The following is a 10907-nucleotide window of genomic DNA, read 5'->3' as shown; positions in this document are numbered from 1 at the left end:
AAGAAATATTATAAAGTCAAGGACCCGACATAATAAATGTTTGAAAGCGTTTCAAATCACTACAGCTTCTTTGGATCCAAAAAGTTTAGCTCAACCTCATTCTGATTTTGATAATTTACAAAGCTAGTAATACCCTCATACAAAATTACTTATTTTATGATTTGAGTACCAAATTTCGTTGGTATCGTTTTGGTAACAGAGAGCGTTGCACTCTAAAACATCACCTTTTTAAAAGAATTATTCCCCCTTTTAATTTTTTATTTGAGTTTTAATAATTTAATAACGAATTTTTAAAGGCTATATTCGGCTAATTTAAAATTCAAATTGACCGTTAGTAACATCGTTGCCAGTCTGTCGTGCGGGCAGTTTGTTACTTCTGACATTAGTTGACAGGTGGCGCTATTAAATTCTACACAAATCCTACGTGACGTATAACTTTTATATTTTACACATTCACAACATTCTACGTATATTCTACATTTTTGTAAAATCATACATATTCAACATATTCGTTTAGCCATTTGGCAACGACATAAGCAACTGCCTCTGGCCAGTTTAAAATAAACTATTATAGTAAATATTAAATTTTAGAAAGAAGAAAAAACAAGTATGTTCCCAAATCCATCAATTATGTTAGAAAAAACTCCATATTAACATTAAAATAAATTCCACTTCTCAAATAGAGTTTTATTTATCTCTTTTTAAACCCAAAGAGAACCCTCCTTTTCCACTAGTAAAACTCGCTTGATAATTTTAAATAAATTCCATTTATTATTTGTCAAAAATGTTTGCCATTATTAGTCATTTATTTGGGTACAAATGTTTTTATTTATTCATATAAAACTACAAGAGAAAGTACTGCACACGAATACAAAATTAATAGATTGTGCCCTAAGATTATGTAAATACAATTGCGGATGCTTTTTAGAAATTGCCTTTATGAGAGGATCTCATGAGAGTTGTCAATCGATTATCTTTGGATAAGCTCGTATCGTAAATAGCTCTAAATGTATGTATTGCCAACTAACTTCCTGGACATTGGACATTTCTCGAGATTTCCGTATAAATTCGTTTTCCTTTGAAATACTAGATACTTGTGGTTCCATCTTGCTAACGTTGCAATATAAATAATTGTATAAAAATGATGTCAGTTGTTTATAGTTAGGGTTATGAAAAGTGGTGAACGAAAGATGGCTGATGGGGAAATGGTTGAAAATGGGTGAAAATGGCTGCGAGAAATGCGATAGACGTGCCTCCGTGTAAAGTGTATATCGTAAAGCGTAGAGGATAGTGACAAGTGCCGAAAATGGACAAAAAGATGAAGATGCGAGATGTGGTATAGGATGTGAGATGAGAAGTGAGTTGAGATGATGGATGAGTGATGGGGAATAGAGGAAGCATGAGCTTTTGGAACATTTCCGTTTGATGTTCTAACTACGCTGGACCTTCCTGTCTGTCTTTCTGTCTGTGTGTGTGTCTATGTGTCCTGTTTGTGTGTCCTTTCTGTGTGTCCTGTTTTGTCAGTGTGTGATTGTAGTGGTGTGTGCGTGTGTATGTGTGTCTCTGAGTTGGGGTCAAAGGATACTGCAGTGCTTGGCCGCCAGCTGGTGACGCATGCCGCGCAGAAACAGGACATTCCCCCCCTCACGCACGCCCCTCATTCCTCTGGCCACACCATTAAATACAATCGCCCTCGACCTCCTCCTGATTAACATCCGGATCGAACTCATCATCGGCGGTGGCCTCCTGATACTGCTGATACTCGGACACCAGGTCGTTCATGTTGCTCTCCGCCTCGGTGAACTCCATCTCGTCCATGCCCTCGCCGGTGTACCAATGCAGGAACGCCTTGCGCCGGAACATGGCCGAGAACTGCTCCGAAATGCGCTTGAACAGCTCCTGGATGGCCGTGGTGTTCCCAATGAATGTGGAGGACATCTTCAGCCCCTTCGGCGGTATATCGCACACGGCCGTCTTCACATTGTTGGGGATCCACTCCACGAAGTACGAACTGTTCTTGTTCTGCACCGCCAGCATCTGTTCGTCCACCTCCTTCATGGACATGCGTCCGCGGAAGACGGCGGCCACCGTCAAGTAGCGACCATGTCGCGGATCACAGGCGGCCATCATGTTCTTGGCATCGAACATCTGCTGGGTCAACTCGGGAACGGTCAGGGCACGGTACTGCTGCGATCCTCGCGAGGTGAGTGGAGCGAATCCGGGCATGAAGAAGTGCAGACGCGGGAATGGAACCATATTAACAGCCAGCTTGCGCAGATCGGCATTTAGTTGGCCAGGGAATCGCAGGCACGTGGTCACACCCGACATGGTCAGCGAGACCAGGTGGTTCAGATCTCCGTAGCTGGGATTCGAGACCTTCAAAGTCCTGAAACAGATGTCGTACAACGCCTCGTTGTCGATGCAGTACGTCTCGTCTGTGTTCTCCACCAACTGGTGGATCGACAATGTGGCATTGTAGGGCTCCACCACAGTGTCGGACACCTTGGGCGACGGCACCACCGAGTAGGTGTTCATTATGCGATCCGGGTACTCCTCGCGGATCTTCGAGATCAGCAGGGTGCCCATGCCGGAGCCAGTGCCTCCGCCCAGCGAGTGCGTCAGTTGGAAGCCCTAGAAACAGGTGGATAAAAGGTGTTAGATTACTAGGAGAATATATTTATACCCTTAACAGAAATTAAATAATGTTAATCAAATCTTCAGACTAATAAATACATTTTGTCCTTAAGTTAATGTTCTAATTATGTACTATTTATCTATCACTAGGATATTAACTTATAAATGTAGTGACTAGAATATTCTTTATATTTATAAGTTACTAAACTTATCCTGCTAGGAAATAATTAAGCAAATAATTAAGAATATATATTAATGTAATATATTAATTATGGTAAAACTTAGCATAATAGGAGAGCAATGATTAAGATTTAATAATCAGATTTTGGAAAATTGTATTTACTTTTCCATAATATTTAATAACGTTAATTAATCCAAAAAAGACACTCTCTACCAAATGTATACAAAAATTATATACAAATTTACTATTTAATTATTAAAGATTTCTTTTTTTTAAGGTGCAAATAACTTTATTTATTAGCAGCTGTAAAATCAAAGTAAAGAATCTTTCTAAGACCTAATTTACCAACCTGCAGGCAGTCGCAGTTCTCGCACTCCTTGCGCACCACATCCAGGACATTGTCCACCAGCTCGGCACCTTCGGTGTAGTGACCCTTAGCCCAGTTGTTGCCCGCTCCTGATTGGCCAAAGACGAAGTTGTCCGGCCGGAAGAGCTGTCCGTAGGGACCCGATCGCACTGACTCCATGGTGCCCGGCTCCAGATCGAGAAGAATGGCCCTGGGCACGTACTTGCCACCAGATGACCGCGTGACCGCTGGAAGAGATTGGGAGTTAGCTAATCCCACTGGGAATCTGTGATATGGCGGTATTTACCAGATGCCTCGTTGTAGTAGACACTAACGCGCTCCAGCTGCAGATCACTGTCGCCCACATAGATGCCATTGCTGTCAATGCCGTGCTCCTCCGAAATTATCTCCCAGAACTAAAATAAAGGAATTGGAAAAGACATTGGGTAAGTATAAATAGTATAATAGCATAGTTTAAATAGTAACTAACTATTAATCATCATTGGATTTTATTAACTCTTTTATAATTTAATATCAAATTAGTCTAAGCAACACTATCTTGAAATAAATTTGTCAATAGAAAGCATTATTTATAGCATATTTCTTTATCCAAGATTAAACTAATAATCATTTTGTATAGATAATAGCTAATTACTAATTTTGCATTGAATTTTCATAATTTATCTACAATTTAATATTAATCTAATTTCTTCAAACAAATTTATGTATATATATATTTCTGTTTTCAAGTTTAAACTGATAAACATTATGATCACGTTTCATTTAAATGTTTTAAAAACTCGTTTAATTAGTAGTAATTAGTATGAGCATTGTTCAGCTTAATTCCATCAAGTCAATTAACAAATTTCTTGGAAATCAAAGTATGTATAAATCGTAATAATAAAGCCTGAATTGTTCAAGTGGCAAATGCAACTTTTCATTAAAGATAACAAGTCATAAGAAGGAATGTATTATAGATGAATAATTTAGTTTAATCGAAAAGTGGGCAGTGCAAATGTTTTATGTTTAGTCAGACAAATAATTAAATAATTTTTCCATTCCTTATAATATCAGAGATAAGAAGCTGCAACCCGCATCTTGGCAAGCTCTGTTATCTGCCATTCAAGCGGAGATCATTCATCCTTATCTTCCATCCCGCAGATATCTTTATAGCCCCAAACGAGCACTTGCCGATTACGGATTCTTTATTCGGCACAAAGCCTTACTATATATTTCCGGAGTCGTTCATCAAGTTGAATAATTGTGCCCACCCAGCCATGTCAAAGTTCATGTTGAGCCTTGACATATGGCCCCGGCCACAGAAACCACCCAAAAACAAAAAAAATATAAATAAAAAAGCAGAACTGAGAACAATTCTAACAGTCCTCCGATGTGACAATGTGACAAACAACAAGGCGCAGCCGCAGCCCATAAAGTTTGAGGTTTTTGGAAAAATATACAGTGGCGCATATATATATGGGATATATGTATATGGCCTGTCCATATAGGGGGCCTTCTAGTGCGGCATCAAAAGTGAGACAGATTGCCCCGAAAAAAAAGGGAAGAATAAATTTATGTTTAGTTTTTCAAACGACAGTTTCGGACGCCGACGAACATGCCCTGATTTAGTGCTAAATTTAAAAGATGCGTCCGGGCCAGTAAAAAATAGTGGCCCTCTCACTGTATGGGACACCATCTCCACTCCACGGCGCTCCTGGGGAGAAATGCGTTTAAAAATAGAGCAGCCCGTGGGATGGGATGGTTTGGTATAGGATGGTATAGGACTTATACTTATATAGTGGCTGACTCATCGCGGGGCCAAAGAATCAACCGAAAGTTGCAGGCCAACGACCCAGCGACGACAACATCATTAGACGGGGTTAGTCCCACTCCATAAACCAAAAAAAAAAAAAAACAAAAAGAAAACTCAATCGAAATGCGATAAATTAAGTATATCATGGATACACAAACCATCCCGAATATTTATTGAGGAAATGCTCTGCAATTGTTGTGCTGCGTTTAACAAGAACCAAATTTGGGCGCCATTAGTTGTTCATTAGCCCGACTATTTTGGGGATCAGCATAGACTCTCCATTGGAGCGAAACGCTTCTGGCTTGGCAACAGTTCCCCCAGACTCGAAAATCAAATCCAAGACCAAAAGACAGGGGAAATAATAAAAATGTTAGCGATTCCCCAGCCGAGAAGCAGACAAATTCCTGCGATGTCTGAGTTCTTGTTTCCCTTTGGCACTTGAACTTGACGTGTGCGACTATAAACAAAAAATGGGAGTGGGCTCGGAATTGGAAGTGGGATATCTTTAGGGGCGAGAAACTGAAGCAACCCATGGCGTCTGCATTTCTTTGTTTATTTAAAATGAGGGAGAGAAGAAACTACATCAACAGAAATGAATCTCAGGCCACTGCAATCTTAGCAAGATCATCAAATTTAATTGGAGTGTGGCCGCCGCTGCAATTATCAAGCTAACCATAATGGCTGCAACAATAAAGCTCGGTTTATAAGGCCGGACGAACGAATAACAAAAAAAAAGATACAAAAGCAACACGGCGGCAGCAACAAATATGAAAACTGAATTAGCACACAAAACTGTTGAAGTGAAAAGTCGTTTTTCACGTACCCCTTACTTACTTCCCCTTACTTCGACTTCCTCTCATTTCCACTTTTTCACTTCTTCTAGCACGACCATCGCTGATCGCTTTACTTTTACATTCGACTAATTTCTCACTTCGGATTTTCCATTTCGAAGATAATGGTTTTGTCGGAAAATGGCTTTTTCGGTGAATGTCAGTTGCAGCGGATGGTCGGTGAGGGGGGAAGCGGAGGGAGAGGGGGGTTTTGGGCGTACGACACACAGTTAGATCGTAATTATAGATTGATGGCTTTTTGGCCAGATTTATTTCGGTGAAACACGATCGGTGGCAGGAATTCAATTAGATTTGGAAAAGTCGTGTCCAATTTGATTTATTGCTTTTAATTCCATAAAAGAACATTTCTTTCATTTGATGACTCTAAATATATAAACTTTATTCTTGTTTTTCATTTTGAAGTGGAAAAAGCGTAGATTAATATTTATGATATGTAGTATTTGGAGATATCTAGTTATGGTTTAAAAATGTAATTCCTATCTTCCAAAAATTGATTATTAAGTTTACAAAATCAGGTCAAACCTAACGTTTTTTTAAACATTTTTTAAGTTGTTGTTTGATGGTCCTTACACAGACTTATACTCTTTACAAAAATAGTTTAAGAAAATTTTCTTAAGCTAAATTTGGCATGGTAATTTGTAATTTGTTCGGGTTTAACGTATAGCTTTCTTTGCTATTAAAAATTTGAGTAATTTAATTTGTGGTATAGATCAATTAACGATCCATTATTTCTTTTTTTATATACCAATAAAAAGTAAATCATTAATTGCTTTCCCTGCCACATAAAAATAAAAACCTATTCTGAGTACTTTTCAACAATTAGTTTTCCATTGGATTTCCTCTATCAAACTCTCCTCCAATTACCGGCAACATCTGTGCTAACAATTTCGTTTGGCCATACTGCTGCGAGTCTATTCTTTTTTCGTGTAATTAGTTGCAAAAGCTCTGCTGGCAACTGGCAACTTGCAACCAGCAACTTGCAACTGGCCTGGGGTAACCCCCCTTTAGAGACCTACGACGCCCCTGCCACGCCTCTGGCATGCAATCATCTGGCGACTGGCAATCGAGACGCCCTCATTAAGTGTTGCATGTCTGGGAGCCGCCACGAGAAGCCTCCTCCGCGGATGCACTTCTTCAGTCGTCTATTTGAGTCTGGCGATGGGGAAATCACTCGGGCATGAACTTGGAGCCAGTCTTTCTTTCTTTCTTTCTCCGCCGAGGATCGCTGGCTATGCAAAAAGACGGAGAGTGGTATTTTCACAAGATACAAAACATTTGGCATCAAAAGAAAATTCTTTTAATTGAAAGGGGGAAAATGGGGGCTGCCCCAAGCCACCCACTTCATCCAAATGTCGGGGCATTTGTCTTTTCTCGCAGCTGCTGTGGAGTGTCAAAAAAAAAGGCAGAGGAAGGCGATAAGTATTCCGAAAGAGAGACCGGGTTTATTGACTTCGGATCTCGGTTGCATGGCCTTTTCAGTTCTATTTAATCTCGCTGGCAGTATATATTTAATATGCATTAATCGTCGCCGAGCAAGCTAAAAAGGGAAACAGAAAATCATATATATATATATTCGATATCCTGTAACTGTATACAGGACAGGTCCGGTGAGTCACTTCCTTTTTCTCCTGCACTTGTGCGGTTTTCGGATTACCCATCTATATTCAAGTGTGTACTTAGTCCACCACATTCTCTCGTATTTAAATGTCCACTCAGCTGTTAGTTTTTTGTGTTTTCTTTTTTTTTGGGTCTCACATTACGAGGAGGTACGCTGGTCAAATTACCAAGACACAAACTTCCCATCATATCTCATTCATGTACGTAAACGTCTGTTTGCGTTTATTTACCGCCGAGTGCGAGTGCTGCCCCATAAAACCATTACTATTGCCGAAATTCTGGGAAAACGCAAAAGGCAAGCGAGTTTGCTTTTAAATTGAAGCTGCTGACTAGCAGGTAGCCTCATTTATCATCTTCCCCAAATTGACTCATATCAAATGATTAAGATTCGCGGGCTTATCTTTTGTGTACTTTGGTTGGCTTACTATTATATCAGCATTACTTGGCTGTGGATACACATATGACCCACTTTGCAGGGGGTGATGATTGGAAGTGAATCGAGACTTTAGGCATTGACATTGATGCCACTGAAAAATGCACTCAGCGGGGACCCACTTGTCCGAGTCTCGATCCAAAACTGGTATTGCCAAAAAAAAAAAAAAACATTAAGAGTTTGTGGCAAGCCGGTTAACTGCCTGCCTCCTTTTTCATTTTTTATTTCTCGATGAGCTGCACTTTGTTTTTCGGGGCGTGCTGATTGAGTGGACTATCCTATATATGCGATAATTGAGAATGCTCAACTGGAAATCAGAACTTAATTGCTCTGATTCGTTTGCATTTCTCAAGTTTCCGTTTCTCGCTTACTTTGATTCATTAAAGCCAAGTAGCTGATAATCATAGTAGTACTTGCTGATCAGTCATCGTATACTCTACATGTAATTCGAGTGGCGAGATTGCAACAGCTGCAATTTGTTTGCACTCGGAATGGTGATTATTGTTTAATAATCATAGAAACCTTTAATAAATATTTTTGATAACCTTAAATTGTTTCACAGTTACTTATTTTCTGCTTAAGAATGGAATAAATATTTATGTCTTCAGTATTTACCGTTCAAGTTACAAACATGGAAATCCTCTATTAAATATTTATACTTTTCCGAGAATTTCTACTAACTTTCAGTGAGTAATTACTCATTAAAACCAAGTTTATTTCTCAAAATAAATTCGTAGTACTTTCTTTGGAGTAAATTTCGTAGGAATAACTACTTATTTTTATTGCAATTTTTTTTGTGGTTTCTTGAGCGAGTGCAGGAAACTCAAGCAAAGCGAAAAGATTTCTCCGGCCAGATAATTCGAGAGATTTCCCTTCTTGGCAAAAAGGCAAAAGTGCAAGGCAGCGAAGTGAGCTCGAAATTGCAGAAATCTTGAAGTTTTCTTGCTGATTTCCTGATTTGCTGATTTGCGCCTCTGCCATAATTCTGCCTGGCCATTCCCTCAACCCCCCACCCCCTCCCAATTTCCCTCGGGAGGGTTTGCCATGAATCACTTTTCGTGATCTGCAGCCGGCCCAACCCGTTTTCTTTTTTTTTACTTTTGGTTTTTTTAGTTTTTTGTTCGGGCGAAAACGGAAAGGGCATTTTGAGAGCCAGACAAACTCAAAATATATTTCTCTGCCTGTCCACTTTTTTTTTTGCACTTTGCATTTTATTTTATCGCATTTTTTGTTGTTAATTTTCTTTTGCTTTAATTGCTGAATGCGCTGAAAAAGGCGGCGACATCGAACCGCGAGACTGCGCCCGATCATTTTGGAAACTCATTGAAAATCGTTTTCGGTCAATGTGAATAAATTAAGTGGCCAGCAAAAAAAATAAATAAAAGAAGAAAAAAAAAAGAAAACCGAAATAAAATAAAATAGTAATGAGACTTACCTTAGCGCCAATTTGGTTGCCGCACTGGCCAGCTTGCAGATGGACAATTTCTCTCATTTTCGGACTGGCGATTTGTTAGGTCGAAAGGCAAAAGCTAGAGCTGCTCTGAGCCTGGAAATGGATCTCGATATGATGGATCTGGAGGAGGATGCACCGCACAGGCCGAGTATCTTTAGCTGGATTTTCAGAACGAAGGCGCAACTTCACCGCACAACGCACAAGACACAACTGATCGGCGGACCAAGACTCGAGTGGTCCGTCGCCGATGTTCTGGTGATTTTTGAGTCGACTTGCGACCGAGTGCTTGCCAACGCCGGCGGCTGAAGCGAGAGGGAAGATCGCACTCACACAGAGGCAGGGGCGCACCGACACACGCACACAGATACGCCGGCACAGTGGGGCAAGTGCGGAGTTCTCCAGTTTGAAGCTCCTCACATGGCGGTTCCAATTATAGCCATCAAAAGGGCCAAGAAATACAGTCAAACTTCTGTAGGGCAAACATTACTAGGAACCTAATTTTTAATTTTATTGATCTAAACATATTATTTTATAATACTTTAAAACAGTAATACAGAAACTAAGTAATACTTTTCATTATATATAGTTCTTTTCTAAACATGTTATTAAAATATATTTAAATATTTCATAAAATGTGTAAAAGATCTTAAATAAAACCCTCTATTAATAATACTTTTATAGCAGTTTTTTGGTGGATCTACTTTTTAGTTGGTTAGACTTGATTTTATTATAATAATTTATGTGTTAAAACATCAAGTTATATATAAAGGCTGTCTAATTCTTAGTTAACTTTATCTTCTTAGTTTATCAACAAATGTTATTTATAACTTAATTACTCAAGAATAATCAGAAAATAAATAATTTAAATAAAATCAACATGTTTTAAAGTTTCTTATTACCATACTACGATGACACATTTACTTTAACTTTCAAAACATGTTATTATATTCCCAAATGCACTTATCTTTCATGCAGAAAAAAGTTAAATTTTGATATTTAGAATGTGTCATTAGAGCAGAGTTATATTTTGATTAAATTAATTATTCATTAAAACCCCAATCCAATAAGCATTTAAATTAAATTCTTTGCCAGTTTATAATACTGATAAATTTACCAAATGTATGTTGCTTAATATTATCAAATTAAATATAAATTATAAAATGTTTTATGATACTGAAAGTCCTGCAGTAGCATTGATTCTATTTTTGGAGGTTCAACTGTATTATGATTTGTCTAAAAATATACTGAAAGTAGATGGGGTTGACGTGGGGTGGTCTCAAATCATTTTTGGTAATTGGAAAGTTTATTCCTCAATCGGCGGAAGTTAATAAAAAGTTTTGCAAAGGGGGTTAAGTCACGATAGAGCTCACAGGGAGTCGAAGTCACTGGCAAGTGCAAATCGGTGCAGCCTTTCGGTTTCATTATTAATTTCAATTTGGTCTATGTACTGCCACACATGCATGGGCATTAAGCTGGTCGTCTGGCACCCCGCCGTCGTTTTCCTGTTCCTAAGTTCACACATTTTTACGCTGTCAACTGCAGCGACTTTCACGTTCTAATTTTATCCGGCAGAATGCAC

At 38.9% G+C, this 10907-nt stretch overlaps 1 protein-coding gene across 1 annotated transcript; it reads right to left on the bottom strand.

Annotated features, from left to right (window-relative positions):
- Window positions 1-748: 748 nt before the first annotated feature.
- Window positions 749-9561, bottom strand: LOC108041364 (tubulin beta-3 chain). The gene is made up of 4 exons (XM_017119276.2): window positions 9311-9561; window positions 3469-3577; window positions 3165-3409; window positions 749-2631 (listed from the first exon to the last, which is right to left on the bottom strand). The coding sequence occupies exons 1-4, from the start codon at window positions 9365-9367 to the stop codon at window positions 1678-1680; spliced, it is 1365 nt and encodes a 454-aa protein (XP_016974765.1). The 5' UTR covers window positions 9368-9561; the 3' UTR covers window positions 749-1677.
- Window positions 9562-10907: the final 1346 nt, after the last annotated feature.

The sequence above is a fragment of the Drosophila rhopaloa genome, unplaced genomic scaffold (genome assembly GCF_018152115.1).
Source record: "Drosophila rhopaloa isolate 14029-0021.01 unplaced genomic scaffold, ASM1815211v1 contig_115, whole genome shotgun sequence".
NCBI classification, from domain to species: Eukaryota; Metazoa; Arthropoda; class Insecta; order Diptera; family Drosophilidae; genus Drosophila; species Drosophila rhopaloa.
Note: the sequence above shows the minus strand (reverse complement) of the source record. Positions and strands in the feature narration are given on the sequence as shown.

Bases quoted from the DNA above. Each gene is read 5' to 3' on its own strand.
- LOC108041364 (XM_017119276.2), bottom strand. From the start codon at position 9,367: ATGAGAGAAATTGTCCATCTGCAAGCTGGCCAGTGCGGCAACCAAATT. The intron at 3,578-9,310 runs GTAAGTCTCATT...CCTTTATTTTAG, and splicing joins GCAACCAAATTGGCGCTAAG to TTCTGGGAGATAATTTCGGA. The intron at 3,410-3,468 runs GTAAATACCGCC...AATCTCTTCCAG, and splicing joins CTACTACAACGAGGCATCTG to CGGTCACGCGGTCATCTGGT.